Source organism: Rhinolophus hipposideros, assembly GCF_964194185.1.
Source record: "Rhinolophus hipposideros genome assembly, chromosome: 4".
In the NCBI taxonomy this organism is placed as follows: Eukaryota; Metazoa; Chordata; class Mammalia; order Chiroptera; family Rhinolophidae; genus Rhinolophus; species Rhinolophus hipposideros.
Genome location: NC_138050.1, coordinates 35,835,116 through 35,860,384, shown reverse-complemented (window position 1 = coordinate 35,860,384; position 25,269 = coordinate 35,835,116). Strand labels below are relative to the sequence as shown.

Genomic DNA, 25,269 nt, shown 5'->3' with positions numbered 1-25,269 from the left:
GGTCATGTTACTACTTCTTTAAATGTTTAATAGAATTCTCCAGTAAAACCCTTTGGGCCTGGATATTTTTTTTCAGGAAACTAAATTTTATATTCCACTTCCTCAATTGCTAAGGTCAGCTCAGGTTATCTATATTTCTTCTTGGTTGACCACTTCACTATGTTTTCTTTTCAAAAGAAAACACTTTTTTTATTATAATTAGTTTCAGATGCACAAGACAAAGTAATACTTAGACGTTTATCATTTATATCCCGCACACTGTGTGAACCCCCTCCCCCATCCACTATCCCTCTGACATCGCACAGAGCCATTACATTTCCACTGTCTCTATTCCTAATGCTGTACTCCGCTTCTTGTAAGTATATACATATACCTATGCATACACATATATACACACATATATGTATGTATGTATACATATGTGTGTGTGTGTGTGTGTGTGTGTGTGTGTGTGTGTGTGTATAAAAACTTGTAGTTGACATTCAATATTGTTCAGCTTCAGCTTCAGGTGTACAGTGCAGTGATCTGGCATCTACATCATCCCTGAGGTGGTCTCCCTAATGAAACTACTGTCCATTGGATACCCTACAAAATCTTTACAACATTATTGATTACATTCCCCAAATTAATTTTCAAAACCCCGTGGCTATCTTGTGGTTACTGACTGTTTTATAATCCCCTCACCTTCCCCCTTATCCCCTCTCCCATCTAGCAACCCTCCAGTTTTATACAATAGCCAAGACATGGAAACAATCGAAATGCCCATCGGTAGATGAGTGGATTGAGAAATTGTGGTACATTTATACAATGGAGTATTACTCAGCCATAAAGAAGAAAGAAATCTTACCATTTGCAACAACATGGATGGACCTAGAGAACATTATGTTAAGTGAAATAAGTCAGACAGAGAAAGACAAATACCATATGATCTCACTTACATGTGGAATCTAAAGAAAAGAATAAGTGAATGAACTAATCAGAAATAGTTTTGGAGACATAAAAGCAAACGCTTTTTGTGTGGTGTCTCCACATCCAAACTCAGCATTGTACAAGTATATTCATTTGTAGACTTTATTTAAATTTCTAAGTCATTTTGAAGTTTAGTGGAAACTGAAGTTATTAGTAACATGGGTCAATGAAAAAAAAACAAAACAGTTTTGCTCATACTAGCTTGCACAAAATGTATTTAATTTTATTGTTCTGAAATTTTCAAGAAGGATCTTATCATAGTTTAATAATGTGTGTATATTGGGGCATTACTAAAAATGGGTAGAGAAGATGGTAAACAAAAATATTTTGAAAAATACATGTCAGATGATTCTGAGTTGCCCTTCTATCAAATTAGAGACCATTACCCAAGTGAGTGTTAATGTTGTTGCCAGAATTGGGCTAGCACTTACGGAAAGGGTATACATACCTTAAGTAATGGAGGCTGTGAAGCCTTCCGCAGATAAAAATACCACCTTAATTGACATTTTGGTGTAAGAGTTCAGTTTCCACTAAAAATACATACTGTCTTTGGCATGCTACAATACCATATATATTTTAGGGAAATCATTTGTTTACTCTTAAAAACTGAATAGATTGATTTCCTATATTCACTACTATTCAAAAAAATATATTCATTATGTTTTTGGCAGCTATAATCTAGAAATACTTTATTATTGAAGTATTTATTTCACAGTAACATATAATTGTATTTCAGTTACATATCATTGTATGTATTCTGATAATGTTAGCCATAACATACTGTCAAATGATAAATCCTTTGGGTAATATTTTACTTAATGCATTGTTGTTAAATGAATTGTTAAATATGGACTCTTAAGTTTCTTAGTAACCTTTATCTGTTTGTTTATTGTAGCCTATTGTGTAATAAACTTTTAAATTTTAGGATAGTTTTAGATTCATAAGAGAAAAAGATTGAAGTTATTAGAAAAAGTTAAGATAATTTATGGATCAGGGTAGCAGAAAGGTTGTTAGAGAGGTGAGAAAGAAGAGGTGAAGCATTAGAGGCAAATTAAAAATGTAAGGCAGATACATGTTTCTTGTACGCACATTCTGATTTAATTGTTTTGGGATGGGGCCACAGCAGTGACGTTTACAAAATGTGATCTAGGTAATTCTAGCGTGCCAGCAATATAGAGAAAGGGAAGGAAAGAAGCAGGTTTATGATTCATAGTTTTTTGTTTATTTTCATTTTGGAGCAATGGGAATTGGAATGCTTAACTAATTGGATAACCATATAGCTTTGAAGACCCTTTTGAAACTAGAATACCCAACTTCTTAGGGAAGAACCTGTAGAATTAAATTATTTTCTTCCCCAATATTCATCAATTTAGGAGCAAGCACACCCTCCTGAGAAATTAACATGTTTGGTGTATGGCGTGCAGTGGATTAGGCAAATGATTCAAGAGTGTTAGTGAGAGTATATTTGAAATGTGTAACTATGGGTTCAAAGACGGATAGGGGGTCAAAGGAAGCCAGGAGCAGCTGTTATACTACGTGTGATATGTAATTAAGCTATATTTTCATGAGGATGAAGGACAGATTTTGTGTAAAACTAGGATGGGGTTGAAAATTAGGAAGTTGTCATGAAGGGTTTATTTAAATAATTTACTGAAGTATAGTATAGATGATTGTTGATGTTGTAGAGAAGAAGCTTGAGGAACTACCATGCTCTGGTAGTGTCTAGATTATAATCATATTTGTTGAATTTACTCAGGATGACAATGGAATTGGCGAGGAAGAAAATTAACTGAGCTCCATGGGATGCTTTGGAGTTTGTTAGATGAGAATGATAATTTTATTTTATATAAATTTCAAATGAGTATCTATAAATAATTGTGGTTGAGCAGTGTTCTGAGGTTTACTGTTACGGAGTCACATGAGTCCTAACTGTGACTCGTAGGATATCGCGGAGTGGGTAACTGAGATCTCAAGGTGACAACTAAGATGAAAAGGTAAAGAAGGTGTGTGAAGAAAAGTTATTCAAATTCTATTCTTGTATTCTCAGTTCAGCCTCAAAGGGAATGGTGGATTCATTGAGAAAGGCATCCTATCTTAAGCAGCCATCTTTTTTTTTTTTTAACATGAATTAAATTCTGGTTCTTCTGTGTCAATCTAATTTTGGACCATTTTTTATAATACTCCTGTAATTTTTATAATTATTGATAGTCATTGAAAAGTTCATAGCTATACTTGTAAAATCTTAGTACTCTCTGAGACGTTCTGCCTTATGCTTTTCTTTAAGAAAAAGGGATGTTTTCTCCTACAGTTAACTTACTTAGATTCTCTAGTTGCTTTTAGGCTGGTGAATGAACTGTTGTGTTCCTTGGAAGCCCTCTTATCAAATCATTGTGCTCTTCCGTCACACAGTTTATTCACAAATTTCAGAATTCAATTCTCACCTTCTTCAGTGTTAGCATCAAACTCCTGGGCCAAATAAAGTTCTTAATTAAGACAACTCAATATAATTCTCACCTCCCCTAAGTGTTAACTCCAACTTCCTTTATCAGATTGTACTAAAGGGTACATTACTCATAAATGCTAAATCTTTTAGATGTATGCTACCACAAAGTTACTCATCTCTTACAGAAGCCACTAAAAATTCTAAAAGCAAAATATCCTCTTGTGAGGTTATTACTATGGATCAATAGATGTAAGCAAAAAAAATCCAGGTGAAGTAAAATAAAAAATGTACATGTAGAATCAAGTAGGATTCATGTATGGTAATATCTTGGAGATTAATATATTGTTAGACTTAAAATAAATAAAAAAATTAGTAATTACAAAGATATTTTGAAAAGGAGGGTGAATAAATTATTACATTGATATATTAGTTGTTAACTGGCTAACATGCTTCCTCCTAAATAAAATTATTATTTACCATGTGTAAATTTGGGAATCCTTTGTCATACATGTATACTGTATTTATGTGTGTGTGTGTATATGTATGTATGTATGTATATATATATATATATATATGATATACTCTATATAAAAGCTTATGTCATTCTCATTACTGTAAAGGGTAAGTCTGTAAAAATCCATTTTATAGATGAGAACATCAAAGCTGAGAAATTATATAATTTATCCAAAGTCACACAGCTAATAGCTGTCAGGGTTGGGATTTGTGACTCCAGAGCTAATAGAGTTTAATGCTTCCCTTAAGTGTACACATTCATCATTGCCTTTACCCTGTGAACTGTAATTTGCATTTTGCTTTTGCCTTTCCAATTAAGATTATTAATCTTTTAGGGCTAGGATCCATAAGTCAGCATTTCTTAAACTCATTAGATCATGAAAAGCTTTTATTCACAGTAGCATCTCACAACAGGGACTGGTGAGTTGGAGATAGCTGGCCAAAACCATGTGGAAAAAAGCTCATCAGCCTTTTGTTTCATTAAAGTGAAGTCATATCTCTCATGAGATTAGATTCTGAAGTGAGTACATAAGGTGAAAATCATGTATAGGTAAAATTGCCATTGTACATCACTTAATGCTCTTATAAGTGCTATGTAAACGGTTTTGGGACTATAGCCCTTATAATATCTTCTATGCCTTAGATAATAATTCTCTATGGCCTTAACTATTGTCACCCTAATATGCCTGGCTACATGAACAAAGTATTTCACGTCTTTGTCAAACTCTCCTGAAATGCACACATTTTTTTGCCTAGTTAGCTAATAACAGGAGACCTGTTTCAGGTTTGATTGAATCTATGACCATGTTAATATAAAGGATGTTCTAGACTTATTACTGAGTTTCATCTAGTTTAATTATTTTTAAGTTGAAGGCATATGATGTAACTTCAGTGTACTAAATTTCTTCCTAGGTGTCTTCCTCAGATTGGATGACCCCAACTCTTTTATTGTTTTTAATGACTTTTCATTATCTGTGTTACATTGTAGCAGTCTCTGAGCTCTTTTTATTTTCTATATTATTTATATGTAAAGTCCAGCTTTAGTCCTCCATCTTTCTAATTTTCAACTATAGCCAATTGAAACAGTAGTACAAGGATACAGTCTACTCTTTACCAAGTTTCATTACTTATTAACATTTTTGCCACAGTTGATTTTGCTCTTTTAAGTATATGTCAAAAATGAGTTATATGTAAGCAAATGTACATCAACATCATGAAATATCACTGCTAAATAGTTCAGTATGCATCTTTTAAGAAAGGGAAATTCTTACGCAATCAAAATACCATTATCACTTTTAAGTGTATTGACTTTAATTCAGTGATATAATCTTATTGTACTGTGCATATTTAAATTTCACATTTTTCTCCAAAATGTCTTTTATAGCCTTTCCACGCTACTTGGGATCTTGTTAAAGGTCATATATTGTATTTGATTATTATGCCTCTTGCGTTTCTTGTAATCCCCGCACTTTTAATGTTGGCTTCCTTTTTGAAAAAAGAATCTAGGCCAATTGCCTTGATGTCCTATGATCTGAATATGTGATTGTTTCCTCATGATTGGTTAATTAATTAATTAATTAAATTATTGCAGGAGTACTATGGCAATTATTTATGTATTTTTTGCATCATCTCAGGAGGCACGTATGTTAGGTTGTTCGACTGTAAATAATGAAATCGAGTATCTGATTAGTGTGATGACCATCACAGTTTCTGTGTTTAAGCATGTCTTTTTTTCCTTATGTTAAATAATTGGGAGAGGTGAATGGTTCAGGAGGGGGATACTTTGAGATCATATGACTATCCTGTTTCTCAGTACCTTTTTACCCAGTGATTAGAGCATCCATTGATATTTACCTGAATTTGATTTTGCGTTGGTGATTGTAAAGTGACGATTTTTAAAAATTCTATCATTCCTTCTACATTAATTAGTTCAGATACTCAAAAGGTAAAAATGAGGTATAATTTTTTTTTTATATTTATAATTTTTTTTATATTTATAATTATGGTATCTCAACTTAAAGATTCTTGTTTTATTCACTAATCCATTACTATGATTCTTCTTCATTTTTCAAGTTGTTCTAAACTTGACCAGTGGAAACCAACTCCTCTGTCCTGACATGCCTCCATTAATCTTTGCTTTCTGGCTCAATAAGATATTCTAAGACTACTTTATACTTTACCGGTAACAGTGACATCATAATCTAAAAAGGTGTTGACAATGGTAAGGTGCCAATAGTAGTCCTGAGAAGAGGTCATAGGCGCAGAATAGTTAGTTTGCTAAAAATGGATGGGGACAATCCCCTGACCAATGTGGCCTCTTGCTCTACAGAGTAAATAGGCCAAGATTAGTAAGAGTCCCAAGTCCTGTACGCATCGTAGCTTCTGCGTGAAACTGTACTCAGTTCATGCTAGTGGATCACTTGCATGTCTGTTCCCGTAGTGAAGTCAGGTAGCAGTGGTGGTGTCTGAGTAGTGCAGGCTCCACCAGCAACTGGAATCCAGTCGATCTCATCAGATGATGGATCGTCACTATTGACATCCACATTAGTGACCTATTAATGACCATTTGGCAGGCATAATTTGTTTCACAAAAGAGCAACGTCCTCAACGAGGTGTGTCTTTAACCTGCCAGTCTATACTCTTCCATGTGTCAGACTATGATTAGACCATTGGCAAAAGTCAGTAAAACTGTAGTAGAATGTTTATCAGACAGAATCTTGTTCAGAACTCTGAGGACTGCCTTGAGCTCTGCCCACTGAGCAGAACAGTACATCTGCTTTGATATTACAAAGCTGTCTCTGAGGCTGAACAGCCACAGCCGCCCATCAGACACCATCAGGGGCCTATGAGTAGATATTTAGGGTAATCTCTATGACTTAAGGACTACATTGAGGCGTTGACTTTGCTTTGAGTACTGACAGGGCATAAGGTTCTCCCCTCGCCCTCCACCAAAAAAACAAATGGTACTGCCTCTTTTGTGATGTAAGTTAGATAGGCTGCCTGGCCAGGTCAGCTGCACTCCTGAATATATCATTTCCCTTTAACAAGCAAGGCCTATTAGATCCCTCTCACCTTATTAGTCATTGGGTCCAAATTGACCAACTCCAAAATAGGGATATAGGCATTTATTTATACTTGGTAGCTATGTCAGTCAGATAGCGTGTCCAAAAATCAAGTGAGTACTGATAAATGGAGGACAATTCATATTCCCTCCCATAGGTTCCAATCAGCAATATTATCAGTCACAAATAATTTGAGGGGTTCATTAGGTTTGTGTGTCCCCAAAGGTAGGTAATATGGCACGGATTCCTGGACATATCCAATGCAACATATTGGATTGGTCCCTATTCAGAGGACTCTGATTTGTGAGTTAATCTGTATAAATGACTAAGAATGTTCCTGTAGGGGATACACTTACTTCAGTATGTAAAGAGCCCAATAAGGTATTGGGCCTCCATTTTGGTAATGGAGGCTGAACAGATAGCTGTCTTCCACTGCTGGAGACATTAATCAGTTTGTGTAGGCTCATGTAGTTCCAACAAATTTTATTTGGTGCTGTTGACAAATTGATGCTAACCTCATTTTCTTATTTTGCATGTGATTTGTCTTTTTGCCTAGAGAGCCAATGCACATATTTTTTTTTTTCATTGAAGTCTAGTACTACTACACTGTGTCTCAGAGTTGACTATGTGGGGTCACCATCTCCAGGTACACAGTGAGCCCTTTTGATATATAAATATAGGCCTTCTTTTATTTCCAGAAAGTTTTATTGGTATATAATTTAAAACAGCAGTTCTGTTTCATTGTTTTATTTTTCTATTTCAGGAACTACAGTTCTCCATGCGTTTAATCTTTCTTGTCCATCTTTTATATCTATCATGCCTTTTTCCTTTTTAACCTTTATTTTGTTTTTATTCTCTTGTTTACATTCCTTTTCTCACTGTGCTTTATTACATTTTTCAGGCAGCTCTGTTCTTTGAGCACTTTGTAGTGCAGTGTACATTTCTGCAGGAATTCTGTGTTTCGCTTGTTTTGTTTCTTCCTTTTTATTGGTTTCCCAAGTGTGGTCAACTCTCACATATATCTTCCTGTTTTTCATTCACTTCTATTTTGAGTTTTTTTAATTTCCTACTTGAGATTTTGTTTTCTTTTTTTGTCTTCATATGCTTGTTTAATGATACTTAATTCAAGTTGGACTATTGTGTGATTTGTTTTTGTTTTTTTTCTCTTCATGGTTGCTTTTTTAGGGACATTTTTTATCAGTTGGAGAATTTTGATTCTTACTTTTGATTTTCTTCTTTGTAATGAATACTGCTGGTTATTTGGTCTTCTTTAAATTTGTTTTTGTTTCTAGAGCAGAAATATGTGGAGGTGATGGTTAGACTTTCAAGTAGCCTAGTAGGTTTTTAAGTACCCTTTTCTGTTTATAAAGTGGAATAGGTTGAGCAAAAAGACTTCCTCCCTCCCTCCCTTCCTGTAGGGTCTTTTGATTCAGAGACAATTTTATGTTCCCATAGGTCCTGCAATTTCCATTATGACCTTCTCCCCTTCCATTGAACCACCAGGCCTCCAAGGCCTGCCTATCTGCCTCTTCTTAAGTTCTCTCCCATGCTCCACAAAGTGATGCATTCTTAAGACTGCCATGTTTGTTCCCGTGTACTTCCAAGCCCCTTCATTTATATATACTGGCTAGCAGCCACTGTTCTTATCTATCTACTGTTATTCTAATATTTTCCAGTTCAGCTGAGATCTGTTTTTTTTCTAGGAGTGATTTTTTTCCCTCTTGTGTTCTATCTCTGCCAGAATTTCTCTTCTCCTCTTTTCTTTTGCAGTTTTCACCTCACTTCTTGTTCTTGCATAGGTTTCTAAGGTTTCAGATGTTAATTATTCCACTTTTATATACCTTTACCTTCTGTAGTATTCTTTTTATCCTAGTTATGCTATAGCCGTGAATAATTTTGTTTTTTCTTTGGGTAGATCTGCATAGTTTTTAGAAACTATTAGTTGGTTGTCCTTATCCTATAGGAATCCAGTAATTTTTTAGGTAGAGTTTTAATCTTACAAAAGAAATTTGGAGTCTGACCATAAAGTAGAAAGTTCTTTGAAAGAAAACTGTTACGCTAATATGATGATGATGATGATGATGAGTCTATGCTAGATCACATGCAATCCAGCGCTTTGCAATCTCTGTAGTTACTAGGATTTTATTGAATGAAATGAGTGAGAATACTACATATGGAAGAAAAATACATTGAAAGATTTCTGATTACACAGTTCAGAAGTAAATAGGCTATAAAGTAGCATTTTATTTCTCTAAAACTGCTTTATAATGATTACAACTGAAACAATATAATTGCTTTTAAATGTATAGTCTTGATAACTACTATCAAGCATTCAAACTAAAGATGAAAGTTTCTACATTTTATCTTGAGAGAAGTATTACTTATATACATAAAATACATGTCATAAATTATAACATTCATGTTATTTTTAAGCATTTATCCTTGATTTCCATGATTTTATAATATCTTAGTCATTTGTCATATTAAGTTGTAGTGTTTATCATAGTTCCAGACTCTAGTTCCTAAATAATTTCACATGAATAGGATGCTTGGGCTCATAGGAATGAATTCAAACAATTAAACACTTTGTCAAGTAAAGAGGTTCAGATGTATTCCGTCTTTGTGGTAGATCATTGTCTTTGTCAGTAAAGAACATCAGTAAAGAACATGAATTGCTTACTTGATTTATCAGATGATGGTGGCCGTAATGAAGCTAGTTAACATGGCCGACCTGAGACTGCTGTCCTCAGAAAGGCCTGCTGTCCGGTTGGGGCTCCACTGGTATGTGGGCATGTGCTAGATAGAGGGTGTCAATGTGACCAGCCCCTGAGACAAATCTTGGACACCGAATCTTTGATTTTTGGTGGTAGATGTCACTCTACAAGTGTTGTCACAACTCATTGCTGAAGGAATTAAGTGAGTCTTGTGTGACTCCACTGGGAATCACTGGTGGAAGCTTGCATCTAGTTCCTTCAGACTTTTCCAGGTACCTTTTCCCTGTGCTGATTTTGCTTTGCATCTTTTCACTATAATAAATTTTAACCTTTCACTGTAATGAATACCAGTATGATTTTATGCTAATTCCTGTGAGTCCTTTCAGTGAATCACCGAACTTAGGGTTGGTACCGGGGACTCCAAACGTAGAACCTATTAATAATTCTGAAATGTCTCTTAATATTTTTGGCAATAAGTTATATACTTATCATTCATTTCAGTTTTTTATTTAAATTCTCATTTTTTTTTTCAGGTCTGTAGAATAGGGTTTATTGTTTTGTTTTTCCCTTAAAAATCTTAGCTAGAACTAGTGGCAAACAAAATCTTTATTTTATAATTCCGTGGCCTTTTGCCATAGAATTGGGTACTACTGTGATGATACAATATTATTTTGATACTGACATTTATTTTTTGAACCACTATTTATTGAACAGTCACTATATATAGATATCGCGCTGGATACTAGGGAGATAATGAGAATAAACTGACCTGGTGGCAACTCTAATTGATTTCCGAGTCTAGTTGAAGTCTGGACACTAGTTACATTACTCAGTTAACTTGTAATCACTTAACTCATACAAACCATGAAAGAAAAGCAGAGATCTATGAGAGGACCCTGATGTCCAAAAAAGGCTTATTTGGTAAAGTGATAATTGAGGTAATAAAATCTGCAGGACGATTAGGAATTCATGAGGCATTTATATCTGCTTCAATACCCTGGACACATGTCTCTGTGATGTGTGTGAGCCAAGTGTGTCATATGTGTTGTGTGGTGTGTGTGCTCTGTGTCTATAGAAAGTAGTGTTGAAGAGGAGGAAGAAAGAGCACATAAATCAAATTTCAAGAGTAAGCCTAGTTTATCGAGGGAAGTGAAAATGATTTGGGTGGGGCCTGTTACAGAGTAAGAGGGGAAATAGCTAGAAATGAGATTTGAAAATGCAAACAGTCAATGGATTTTATGCCAGATGCTAAACACATTGATATTTGCATAACCCTTTCCATTTATTAAATTGATATACACCTCAGGTTTTTAACCTCAGTGAGAGAAGAATTACTAGTATTGTCATGCAACAAAGGGAAAGATAAACAGAAAGTATATGTGACTTTTCCCAATTTTATACTATATGAAGTTCACTGCCAGTATACAAGTTTAGATTTTCAGATTTCAAATGCTGTATAAATACTTTCTACCTAGCCAAAATGTAATAATAAAAGCGGTATTACATTATTTGGAAGTCTGATTATTTTTATATTTGTTGTGTTTTACACAAATTATTGTAATTTTGTACAGTTTTTTTTTTTCTTTTTTAACTCAGACTAATATGTTTAACTTTGGGAGGGGGAGTACTACAGAATTAGATGAAATTACTTAATCTGAGAAGCCTTTCCATTTGTTTTCCCAGTATTCATTTATTTCAGCTATTTTCATACTTCTGCGTGTGTAAAACATACTTGGAAAGCTGGTTATAATATATATTCCCAGAACCCATACTTAGAAGGGACTGACTAATTTAACATATGTGTCCAGGGATTTGTATTTAAAAAGTAATCCACTTTCAGTTTCCAATCCTGTGTGTAATGAACTTGTGTAGAAGTTGCCACTCCATCCTTGCCACAAGTAAAATGTTAAACAGGCTGAAAAATCAACTCTTTCTGGATTTATAAGAGGTCCAATTTGGAGAAGAAGGTGAATATAGGGAGTCACAGTTTACCAGAGGAGAAGACACATGAGCAGAAATCAGTGTGGGAACCAGTGCTGGGGTAGGAAAACCTGAACTGTAATTGATAAATTGCTGGAAGCTCAGTGTGGACAATTCTTAGAGTTAAAAATTTAAGGGGACCCAGTCATGAAGAGCTCCTACAGTATTATAAGATTCACCTCCAGGAGCTTGACCAGATTCCCATAGTAAATATCAGATAAAAATCCCTGGGGCTTCCAGCACATAGAGGGGAAAGGAACCATTTTGAAATACACAAGAGCACTGTTTTTAATAAGGCTTACCCTCAGGGGAAACTAGTTAATCGATCCCTAACAGGCTGGGGTATTATTATCAAGGCCTAACTGACTGGCGAAGGAAAATATCCAACTCCACCCGCCTCGAGTGTTCCATGTGGCAGAAAGGAAATACCCAACTCCAGCACACTCCAGCCATCTTGTCCCACCTGAAGGAGGAGGAAACAAACAAACAAAACAAAACTGAGAAACAATTGTGAAATTCACAGTCCAGAAGCACAGGCTCTCCAGAAAACGAGACCTAATCACAGGACTATAGACCATTTCTCCTTTGCCAACATCTCACCACTACATTACTAAAGGCCTATTTATGGCAGTCCCTTTTCCCCCCGTATATTATGTCTGGTTATCAAGAAAAAAATTACAAGACATATCAAAAGACAAAGAAACTCAGTTTGAAGAGACAAAGCAAGCATTAGAATCGTATTTCAGGGATGTTGGAATTATCAGAACAGGAATTTCAAATAACTATGATCAACATGCTAAGGACTCTAATGGATAAAGTAGACAGCAGTCAAGAACAGATGGGCAATGTAAGCAGAGCAGTGGAAATTTTAAGAGCCAAAATGAAATGCTAGAGTGAATAAACACTGTAACATAAATGAAGAATGTCTTTGATGAACTTATCAGTAGACTGGACATGGCTGAGGAAATAATCTCTGAACTAGAGGATATATCAATAGACTTCTTGAAAATTAAAAAGCAAAGAGAACAAAGAATGAAAACAAAAATATCCAAGGGTTGTGGGACAACTACAAAAGGCTTAATGCATGTGTGATGAGAATAGTAGCAGCAGAAGAAAGGAACAGAATAAATATTTGAAACAATAATGACTGAGATTTCTCCAAACTAATGTCAGGCACCAAACCACAGATTGAGAAATCTCAGAAGACTCCAAGAAAAATAAATCACCAAACAAATAAACAAAACAAAACACTATACCTTAACTACAGAAACTGAAAAACAAAAAGAAGCAGAGGAAAAAGAAAAAAAAGAAAAAAAGTATACCGCATGTAGAGGAACAAGATAAGAATGAAATCTGAGTTCTCAAAAATCATGCAAGCAAGAAGAGAGTAGAGTGATATATTTAAAGTGTTGAGAGAAAAAGAAATTCTGCACCTTGTAAAGTTTTCCTTCACAAGTAAAGGAGAAATAGACTTTCTCAGACAAACAAAAATTGAGGCCATTTGTCAACACACCTGCCTTGCAAGAAATGTTAAAATAAGTACTTTACAGAGTAGGAAAATATGTAGGTCAGAAATTTGGATCTACGTAAAGAAAGGAAGAGCACCAAAGAAGGAATAAGTGAAAATCTAATAAAAAACCTTCTAAAAAGGAAATAAAATGTATACAAATTGAGAAGAAAGACAAACTCTTTTTGCAGATTGCATGATCATCTATTTGAAAATCCAAAAAAATCCACAACAAATCCCCGTGCACTAATGAGCAATTATAGCAAGGGTACATGATACAAGGTTAGTATTCAAGTCAGTTGCTTTTCTATATAACAACAAACACATGAAATTGAATGTAAAATCACAATACCATTTACATCGTCACTTCCAAGAATGAAATATTGAAGTATAACTAGCAAAATATATGAAAAATCTATATGAGAAAAAAAAATTACAGAACTGATGAATGAAATTAAAGAAGTAAAATGGAGAGAAATGATATTCCATGCTCATAGATAGGAAGACTCAATATTGTCAAGATGTCAGTTCTTCCCAACTTGATCTCCTTGATCACTAGATTCAGTGTACTCCCAATCAAAATTCCAGCAAGTCATTTTTGTGAATACTGACAAACTGATTCTGAAGTTGTTACAGAGAGACAAAAGATCCAGAATAGCGAACACAGTATTGAAGAAGAACAAAGTTGGGGAACTGGCCCTACTTAACTTCAAGACTTACTATAAAGCTACAGTAATCAAAACAGTGTGGTATTGGCAAAAGAACAGATGACTAGATCAATAGAACATAATAGAGAGCCCAGAAATAGACCTCCATATATTTGACAAAGGAGCAAAGGCCACACAATGGAGCAAAGGTAGTGTCTTCAACAAATGATGCTGGAACAACTAGACATCCACATGCAGAAAAAAAGGAATCTAGAGACAGACCTTACATCCTTCACAAAAATTAAAATGGATCATAAACCTAAATGTAAAATGCAAAACTATAAAACTCCTAGAAGATAGAAGAAAACCTAAATGACCTTAGGCATGATGATGTCTTTTTAGAAAAAACACCAAAGACACAATCTATGAAAGAAATAATTGATAAGCTGGACTTCATTGAAATGAAAAAAAAATGTATGCTCTGCATAAGACAATATCAAGAGAATTAGAAAACAAGCCATAGACTGGGAGAAAATATTTGCAAAAGGCACATTGGATAAAGAACTATTATCCAAAATTTACAAAGAACTGTTTACTCAACAATAACACAAATAACCCAATTAAAAAAAAATAGGCCAGAGACCTTAACAGACACCTCACCTAAGAAGATAAACAGATGGCAAATCAGTATATAAAAGATGCTTCACATCTTAAGTCATCAGGGAAATGTAAATTAAAATAACAATGAGATGCCACTCCCACCTATTAGTAGACCAAATCCAAAACACTGACAATACCAAATGCTGACAAGGACATGAAGCAACAGGAACTCTCACACATTGCTGGTGGGAATGCAGAATGGTACAGCCTCTTTGGGAAACGGTTTCTTAAAAAAACTACACATATTCCTGCCATATTATCTAGCAAACACTCACCCTGGTGTTTATACAGAGAAGTTGAAATCTTATGTCCACACAAAAACCTGCACAGAGATGTTTATAGCTGCTTTACTAATTGCCAAAAACTTGGAAGCAATGATCCAATCAGTAGGTGATTGGATTAATAAATGTGGTACGTCCAAACAATGGAATGTTATGCAGTACTAAAAAGAAATGAACTATCAAGCCATGAAAGACATGGAAGAACCTTAAATGCATACTACTAAGTGAAAGAAGCAAATTTGAGAAGGCTACATCATACTATATGATATTCTAGAAAAGGCAGAACTATGGAGACAGTAAAGATCAGTAGTTACCAGGAAGTGGTGGTGAGAAATTAATAGGCAGAATACAGATGATTTCTTAGGGCAGTGAAATTACTCTGTAGATATTATAATGGTAGATAATATGTCGTTATACTTTTGTCCAAACCCATAGAATGTGCAAATACCAAGAGTGAACCCTAAGGTAAATTATGGACTTTAGGTGATATGATGTGTCAATATAGGTTCATCCTTGGTAAAAAAAGAAAAAAGCCCCTTCTGGTGAGTGATGTTGATAATGGGGAGACAATGGGGGGCTGGAGATATACAGGAAATCTGTTTCTCCCTCTCAATTTTCTTATAAACTTAAAACTGCTCTAAAAACATGAAGTCTTCAAAAAATATCCCAGATGAGTTTTGGTCATCTGGTTTAGGGAAAATGCTTTGAGAATTGAGTTTGTATTTATATCTTTATGTATAGCCATAGGTATAGTTATAACCTCTTACTACCCGAGTTTGAAATTCTGCTGTCTCTAGTAATTACTGGTGATGGGACAGAAACAAGTTATTAACTTTGTCCTTCAGACTCTTGGAAAAATATATGATTACAAGATACTAAATTGTATATAACACACATAGTTACAACTATGGGGATAGAACTACATAGTATCTGTATTACAAGGCTTTGTGAAGATTAAGTAAGATAGGTGTAAATACATAAAAGGGTTCTTAGTACAAAATAAATGTTATGATGATAGTGTTGCTTTCAGTTAAGTAGAAAACACCTGATTTCCATCTCCTGGAACATAGTTTCTATAATCTTGTGTCTGCCTTTTTGATTCATTACAACAAAGTTCTCTAAAAGCTGCATGTTTTAGTCTCTCAATCATGTGAAGCTAAAGCGTACAATTGTTGTAGTAGTCCTGCAGGATTTACGATACGAGTTAATGCTTTTCTAATTTCAGCTTGTCAGGCTTTATGATGAATGCATTAATTCATTTAGTCAACGAATATTTTTTAATATAATAATTTCTGGGCATGTTATGATAAACAAGATTTACATTGTTTTGAACTTCAACATTTGTTTTGTTTTCATTATTTTAGATTATAAATGTTTTCCTAATGAAATGACATATCTTGAGGCAAGGGCCTGTTTCTTTCTGCTTCCGTATACCCCTGCCAAATACTGTATTGATTTATCCATTTATTCATTCATCTATCAATTATTTTTGTTAATTCCACAAATATTTATCAAATATATACTATAGTCCTAATATTTACATTATACATGTAGACAAAAATTTGTCAAATGAACAATGGATGAATCTGTTTTTTTATTGCATTGTGTGCCAGTCTCCTTAGCATACAGCCTTTAAGCATTTATATGTTGGTGTTACCATTTTTTAAGAGAACAAAAATTTTATTGACTCGAACCAAGTTGTAACTATGCATGGTACATACAATTTAATACCTTATATTAATATACACTTTTCTTTTAAGATTTGTGTTTGAATCACCTGTTTTACATTAGAATTGTTTTTCAAGGAAAGGCATCTAGTTAGTAGGTATGATAAAGGAAAAGACAGATGCCTAGGAAACGGAGCATAATGGGCACAACCTCTTCAGTTTATCTTACCAAGTGAATTTTGCAGAGTCAATTACAGCATGGTAGTGAACTGTTGATTTCTCAGCTCTTCAGAGTATTGGATCTATTTAGTGTATTTCAGTGTGTTCAGTAGGTTCCTGGGTATGTGTAGCACAACTGGAGAGAAATCATTCTGTTAAAATCTTTGTTTAGGATGCAGTTTACCCGTTTTTTTCTCTCTTCAAAACCATAAGTAATAGGTGGTTCTGCTCACACCAGATTTTTGTATATCAATGTCTATCGAAATTGATTAATTTGGGGGTTTTATGAAGACATACTTTGGAATAACTGTAATATATATTTATATACATATGTAAGTCATCATAAACATATGGATATAAAAGAGATACATGGGATTTTGATATGAACCTGTTACTTTTAGGAAGTTTGAATAACACTGAAAAGAGAAATCACATTTCTTAAAAAAAAAAAATCCCTTCAAGGGCATTACAGATAAAAATTACATTCATCATGGGAAATATATTAAATATACACAACTGCAGATGAATTAATAATCCTTTTTAGTTTTACATAACCTGTAAAAATGATTATAATATAAAAAGTTATAGCATTTGGATTAAGTAATTTTTTTCTTGTCTCCATAATAAAAAAATTGAGAAGATTTAACAATACATTTAGCAGAACTGTGCTCAGCAGCCTTCCTGGATGCTTTGGTACAACTTGACTGCCCTCTTCAGGCTGCGTGTGAATCTATTAGAATAATTGACAATGTTTCCTAAATTCATAATTAAGCCTCTAATATTCCTGAGCTACATAAACGTAACGTATTTTTTTTTAGTTAACAGTGTTGCAAATATACTAATTTGAGTTAAATGTTTGGAGCGTTTGTGGATTTTCAGTTTTCACTTTCAGATGGCAGTGAAGTCTGAAGTGTGGCAATAAGCACTAGTAGTGATGCCTCACTTCGCCTCCTTAGTCCAAGCTGACATAAACATATACAGAAATCAGTGAATTTCTTATTTTTCATTAGTTTGGATTCTTCTATTCCCTATTAATCATTAAGAAGTTGGACTGAAGGGGTATATGGATAATGGAGTTAAGTTTAGAAAACAGGGTTTGTTATTGGGACACATTCCTTCTAATGAGTCATCTGAATATACCATAAGTAATAGGTGAGAAATTCATATTTCTCAGGCTAGCTGAATTATTTTTAGTGACAGTTCTATTCATTGATCTTACTGCTAGTGAATTATGTCCAACAGAAAAAAAGCCCCAATTTACCTTGTCAATATTGAATTTTCTCTTAAGTATTGTACTTGTGTTGAAAAAATATAATTTGCTTAGCTCCCTTGGAATTCTCTATTTCATCTAGATATATTCCTAAGTAGAAGCAGCTTGTGTAAAAAAAAAATTTCTGGATGCTTTGGTGTTCTAGATTTTAAAGGAGAATATGTAAGAAATAGGTCAATCTTCATTTATAGTCTATTTAAATACCCCCCTGTTTTCCCAAGTAGACCATTATAGTAACATTCTGAGTGGCTTCCAAACATTTTCTGCTTCTCCAATATATTATCCACACTGTTGCCAGATACAGCTTTCTTAATTAGTATTTTGCATAATCCACTTCTTTCAAAACACTCATAATTGTTCACTGTTTACAGAATAACGTCCAGGTCCTATTTATCTTTCTACCAGAAGAAAGCGTCCAGTCTCTTTTTTCTTTATTTTCTAACATGAAATGTATATTCTATTATTTGAACACTTAATAACATATTTTAGAGTTGGTAGTCTTTGTTTATCCTGCTTCTGTTACCTTAATATTTTCTTCCTGTCCTTTCTTGCTTATTGTAATTTTATGCCTTCTGTTCTTTTGTGAATATTTTCACATTCATATTTTGTCCAGTTGTTCCATTCCATTGTGATCTCACCCTCCTCTATATGCCATATAGCACCTATAATCTAAATTCTTGTTAAATATATATCTTATTTATGTATCAGTGTGTGTATCTTCCTTTCTCTAACAAGCTTCTTAAAGGTGGAGATGTGACGTATACTTCATTATTGCAGCACATATTAAAATGCTGAATACATATTGATTAAGATAGATTTGCATATGAAATTGACATTAAGAACATTATGTTAGATGCTGATTTAGTCATTACAACCTTTCAAGTAATAGCCACCATTCCTTTGATAAATAGCATTTATTTGTGATGGTACATAAAGTGTTCATTTTTTTCTTTCTAAGACTACCAATAGAGTAAAGCAAGTTGGTCTTACAAAAGATACTATCCTGTGACATAATTCTAAGTGGGCTTTAATCATACTTTCCAGAGTTCAGAGTCTCTAATTTAGTGATATTTAGTTTTAGGGTATATATATTTACTATTTAGGAAAGTATATTATTCATCACCACCATCATCAAACCTTTATTAAATGCTTATTCTGTACCGGGTCATAGCCGTGGACAATCAATGCATAAGCATAATATGCACAAACAGTACTGATACATGCATAAAATAAGTAGCTGCACAATAGCGAAGAATTTTCATTTCAAACAGCTGCCTCAACAAGTACTGCAGAGATTTCAAATGACTTCTGGAGGAGAGGCAGTTTTTGAGCAAGCTTTTGAAAGAATGGAGGACTTTGTAAGCAAAGGATTTGATGTTTTAATGCTTCCAGAATGAACATGGGGTGTCACAAAACAGAGGCCCCTTTAATATGTTGATAGAGACAGATTGTGGATGTAAGTTGTGGGCAGGATATGGAGGATCTCGTCTTCTGTTCTGCGCATTGTCTTTATGATACAGGCAGTGGGAAACTTTAGGGTTTCTCACTAAAGGAAGCTAGAACTATCATTGATTATTAGGAAGTTAAACTGAACAATTGGATGATAAGGAATACAGAGTTTAAAGGCAAAATGAATTCATCCTCTTTGATTCCTCAATACTCTATCACATTTTCTTCTTTCCTTCAGAGTACGTAGGATTATCTGAAGTTTCATGTTTATTCTCTTGCTCACTGAAATGTACTCTTGAGATTAGGGACCTTGTACTTACTATTCACGCCTGCATTACCTGAAACATTGTTGGCACTAATATACTAGGGGTGACAAAAAAATGAAATGTATACAAGTGGACACTTTGGTCAAGGTTGCTCAAGCAGTAGTTTGCCTTAATCAGAAGGGTCTGGACGCTGATGGTAACCACTTTGAGCACCTCGTGTGATTGCAGAAGTCAAATGTGACTTGTATCATCTTTTTTTATTGGTATATATTATTACAATTTTAATACAGTTTTTCTTTCTTAAAATGTGTATAGATTTTTTGACACCCTCTGTATATTTGTGGTGTGAATTAATGAGTGCATGAATGTATACTTAGAGAGTCTAGTAGTTATGTGCTAGGTTATAACATCATGAGTGAAAGAAATTCAACATTATCCTTGTTTAACGTCATTCCACCAGATTCCATATATACACAGATGTTAAATACTAAAATATGATTCTTCTTGTGTATTTTTCAGAATGAAGCATTTTCATTTCTCAGAATATCACCATCACCGAAATGCCAGTTTTTGCTGATTTGTATTTCCCTAAGTTTCATTTTAAAAGTGAAACTATTTTTGTGTGTAAAATATTCTTCTGTGTAAAAATACACTGTTTTCTTCATTTTAATGCCATTCTTTTTAAGGTAACATTGGTCTCATAAGGTTTGTTAGTTTACAGAGATATTACGACCTACTTCATCGTCAGTGCCAACTCACTGTGGGAAGTTATTATGCATCTTTTCTTTGAAAAATCAGTGATCAATATTTACCAATAATATTATAGTCCATGTGGCAAAAATCAAATCAGATTGTAGGGCTCCTGTTGCTTTTAGCTGTGTTTTTTTGTTAGCATTGGAAGAGGAGCAATGAGGTACTGTTTTCCATAGATTGAGGGAGGGGGCAAGCTGGGTATTCTTTGTGTTCCTCTAGTAAACAGAGAGTGTGTTCTCACACCACAGTTCCAGTTTGCCAGCATCTAAAGTTCTTCCTTCTTCAGGCCTTTGTGCTTGCTGTTTCTGCTACCTGAAATGTTCTAGCTGTTTCACTGATGGCTTTTCTCGTCTGTGGGATTTGAGCTTTAGTATCACTTCATCTGAGGAAACCTTTTATGACCATACCATTTGAGTAGATTCTCCTGATTTTCTGTAATATTGTTTCATGTATTTTTTTCTTCAGTGTGTATTTTAGCTTTAGGTTATTTTTATGTATTTATTTGGTTATTATGTGTCTTCCCACTATAGCACCAACTCCTCAAGAGCAGAGAGACGCTGGAGATTAACTCACTTCTTGCTATTTGGTGCTCAGTAAATACTTTTTTAGTGAATTATAGTGAATTTAATCTCATTTAACCACCAAAGCTTTCAAAATTTGTAATAATTTTCATTGAACATATTCTAATATATAGCATATATAATTTTCTGCCTATTGAGCACAATACAGTTTTAGGCTGATTGTTAACAATGATCAGTTTTTGTACCATGCTCTGATCGAATGATGCTCTTATGGTCTTTATGTTAAATAACCTCAGATTATAGCTCTGTTCATATTTAGCTCTCTTAGATATATATTTTAATCACAGCAATATTTGCTTGTTTTTAATAAAAAGGGATGGGAGGAGCTAAAATGAACAAATACCATCCTTAGCCCTTGGACTCACCTGTTGCAGACTTGGCTACAGGTATTCACTGTTATTCCATTGTGTTTTCTTCTGGTGATTTTTTTCATATCTCCAAATGTTATTCATTTCATACAAAGACTCAATCTTTACATTTCTTGCTATGATAAATGAGGATTTAACTCATCTCACTCACCCCTTATCGTTTTTATAGTTTTTCTTTTATTATTCTAACAGTTAATATCATCCTTCTATTTCTTGTCCATTAAAGGTAGGTGATCTCTCTTGATGCCCTGATTTAGAACATAAAGATTAACAAGTACTTCCCCATCACCTCTTCTCCTTCCCTTTTACCCACCAAAATCCTTTACTGTAACCATAATTAAATCTGTGCTCTGTCTATAGTTTGATTTAGAAAGTTGAAAGATGACAAACAGCATTTATGTTATTAGTTTTACATAAATAGAACCGACTTCAAAGTAGAATGTTACGATTATGGTTCCTTTTCTACAGCGCTGTTGTTTGTGACCTCTGTCCTACTCAGAATGTTTAAAATAACCTTTCTCATTACCAATTAATCAAAATTATGATATATTTTAATTTGCTTCTTATTTAGACCTTGCCATTTATGTTCATTTTGTTGTCGTTTTTCTTGTTGTGGGACCAGATACGCCTTACTAGTCTTGATATCTTCCAACTCTTTCCAATGATTGATTAGAAACTATTCTGTTCACCTTGAAGTCCAATTAAATGTCTGCTCTATTTTGTAATTCATAGCTGGATCATAGCTTTCTTATACACCTTCTACCCTTCCTACCTTACCATCTTTCTAGTTGCCCTTTTGCCTTTCTTATAGAGTTTCTGTAGTAGTCTCAAGTTTTCTTTTTTTTATTATACATATTTCCTTTCTATTAATTATATCCTAAAGTAATTTCACATTTCTTTTCTGAGGCCACATTTATTTCAAACTTAGTTGTTTGGCTTGATACAGAATTCTAGATTGAAAATAACTTGCCCTCAAAACTCTGAAGGGATTGTTTTATTATGTGCCAGTATCTAGTGTTGGAAATAACCAGCCCAGTCCCATTCTCATTGTTTACCCTTGTTATGCTTTTTTTTCTCTGAAAACTTTTAGTATCTTTCTTTTAACCATAATGTTCTGACATATTACAATATGTCTAAGTATTGCTCTTTTCTTACTCCTCTTATTCAGAACCTAGGAAATGATTTTAATATTTAATCTTGAATCGTGTTATGTCTCTAGAAATATTTCCTCCATTTTGTCTCTCTTCTCTCTTGGGACTCTTGTTTGGAAGTTGGATTTATTGGATTGGATTATATTTCTAGGACCTTTACTCCCTCCTACCCACAATGTAGTCTATCTGTGTCTTTTTTATTCTGTGAATTTTATTTAACTCTATCTTCTAATATCAGTATTTAAACAATCATGTTTAAAATTTATAAGTGCCGTCTCTTTTATTTTCTGTGTTCCTTTTTACATGACATTTCGTGTGTGTGTGTGTGTGTGTGTATGAATACTTTTGGGAGACACAGTTTGCCATGGGCCCTGAGCACCCCTGCATTTTTCTTGCTGAGTGTGCCAAGAATACAAAGGGTTGTATGTCCAGGGACAAGCCTTAAGGAAAAAGATGTCTCCCACTAAACATAGCACAAACTTGTTATCATTTACTGTAAAAACAGTAAGTCCCTCAAACTCAGTATTCCTCTCCGGTAACACAGTCAGTTGTGTGTGCAGGCATCCCAGAGGACCTTTTATGTCACCCTGTGAGACCTGAGGTCCCGGGGAATTGATGCAGAAACATGAAGTAATACAATGTCTATGTATTTGTCTATGACCTAGGTGTCTCATGTCTTCTGCCAGCATCCATGAAACAATAACAGGCTAGTTTGTTAGCACGATAAAATCTCAGACTTAGCATCTCTGTGGCTTCTAACCCAGGATTTTTCCTAGCTTTTTTTAGGCGGCCGAAGTCTCCTTTGATATTGTACTGTCCTCCATCAGAACTTTTCCACTAGCTTTGTTTTTCAGATATTCTTAAAATCTCTTATATGATTTTGACTCCACTTTAAGTCTTATTGTTATTGTGGGATTATAGCTTTTTATTTTTTTACTTCCAGTTTTGGTAGAGGGACTCCCCAAAACTCCTGTGAATAATCAACTACTGTATATAAGAAGCATTCTCTTTCTTTATTAATGTTTTGCAATCACTTATTGTTTTTTTTGTTTTCATTATTATATCTATATCCTTCCAGCAATACCATTTCTCTGTTTCTTCTCCTTCCCTACACCTAAATATAGAGCTTTATTATCTGGGAAATCAACAAAATATCCAATAGAAATAAATTCAAAATAGGAGTAACTATGCTCTTAGCTACTCAGAACATGTTGCTTACTTTTAGGTTTGAATGTAAATGAATTTACAGATAAGTGGAATATATAAAGGTGCAGTATAACTGTGTTTACAATTTTAAACATCCTCATGATTATTAAATTGAATTGCAAATATTCGTAAAAATTGCTCTGTCTTTTACTAAAAACTATCAGAGGATTTAAGCTTGTGTGTGTGTGTGTGTATATATATATATATATATATATATATAGAGAGAGAGAGAGAGAGAGAGAGAGCGCAAATGATTTTATCCTCTAGAATAAGAGGGATCAAACTTTTTATTTAAAGGGCCAGGATGGGCTTTTGGCCCATACAGTTTCAGTCACAATTATTAAAACTGCTCTTACATAGAGCAATAGCAACCATAAACAATATATAAATGAATCAGTGTGGTTCTGTAAACCTTTACTTATGAACAATAAAATTTGAATTTTATATAATTTTTATGTCATGGAATACTTTATTTTCTACAGCCATTTCAAAATATAAGATCAATTTGTAGCTTGAATTCCATACAAAAAGTGGCCAACCTTTGCCCTAGAATTACTTGTTTTATTAACAGCTTTGTTAATGCTTGGATACTGATATGTGTCTACTGTACTCCATTATTCTTATCAGGCAAGCCAATGAAGAATATCAAATACTGGCTAACTCCTGGCGCTATTCTTCTGCTTTTTGTAACAAACTGTTCTTCAGTATGGTGGACTATGATGAGGGGACAGATGTTTTTCAACAGGTAAAAGTTATATTTTATTTTGCTAATATATTTAATTGAGTTGGTTCTGGTTGATACATTTTTGTTTGCCAGATAAAAATACATAAGTTCATAAATACAATAGTCTTTATAATAAATTCTGTGACATAATTAAAATAATTATAGCTAATGTTATTTTTATCATTGAATAGTGCTGGTCATTAGTGTGTGAGTACCATAAACACATTTTAACTTTTGTAGAGGAAGTGTTGGTTTTACAGGATACAGTGGCAGTTTACATGCATTTTGATAATTGTGATTTAAGATGGTATTATCCATAGATTTATGAAATTATACATAAAACTCAATGTAAGTTTTTTTTTAACCTTTACTTTTTCCAATGTGGCAGATACAGAGAATTGTACGATATACACATATATAAAGTGTTAAATATTTAAAAGTCTTTGTTCTCTGTTGTGGGCTGAATTGTGTCCCTCCAAAATTCATGTGTGGAAACCCTAAATCCCAGTGTGACTGTTTTTGGAGATATCACCTTAAGGTGATAATCAAGCTTAAATGAGCTCATAAGGATGGGGCCCTAATCCACTAGGATCTCACTGAATCCTAATTACCTCCTTAAACTGATGTCTAAGGAGGACACCACTTCTTAGATCTGGTGTCTAGGAAGAGACGACAGGACTGTATGTGCACAGAGAAAAGGCCAGGTGAAGACACAGTGAGAAGGTGGCCGTCTTCAAACCAGGAAGAGAGGTCTCATCAGAAACAAACCCTACTGGAACCTTGATCTTATACTTTTAGCCTCCAGAACTGAGAAAATAAGTTTCTGTTGTGTAAGCCAC

General features: G+C 34.1%; 1 protein-coding gene across 3 annotated transcripts in view; it reads left to right on the top strand.

The window, feature by feature from the left end:
- Positions 1-25,269, top strand: part of TUSC3 (tumor suppressor candidate 3) — a 154,130-nt gene that overhangs the window by 43,623 nt on the left and 85,238 nt on the right. For all 3 annotated transcript variants that reach the window (XM_081045702.1, XM_081045703.1, XM_081045704.1), the window contains exon 3: positions 24,334-24,451. In XM_081045702.1, the coding sequence (XP_080901828.1) occupies positions 24,334-24,451 (118 nt within the window). The remainder of the gene's footprint in view (positions 1-24,333; positions 24,452-25,269) is intronic.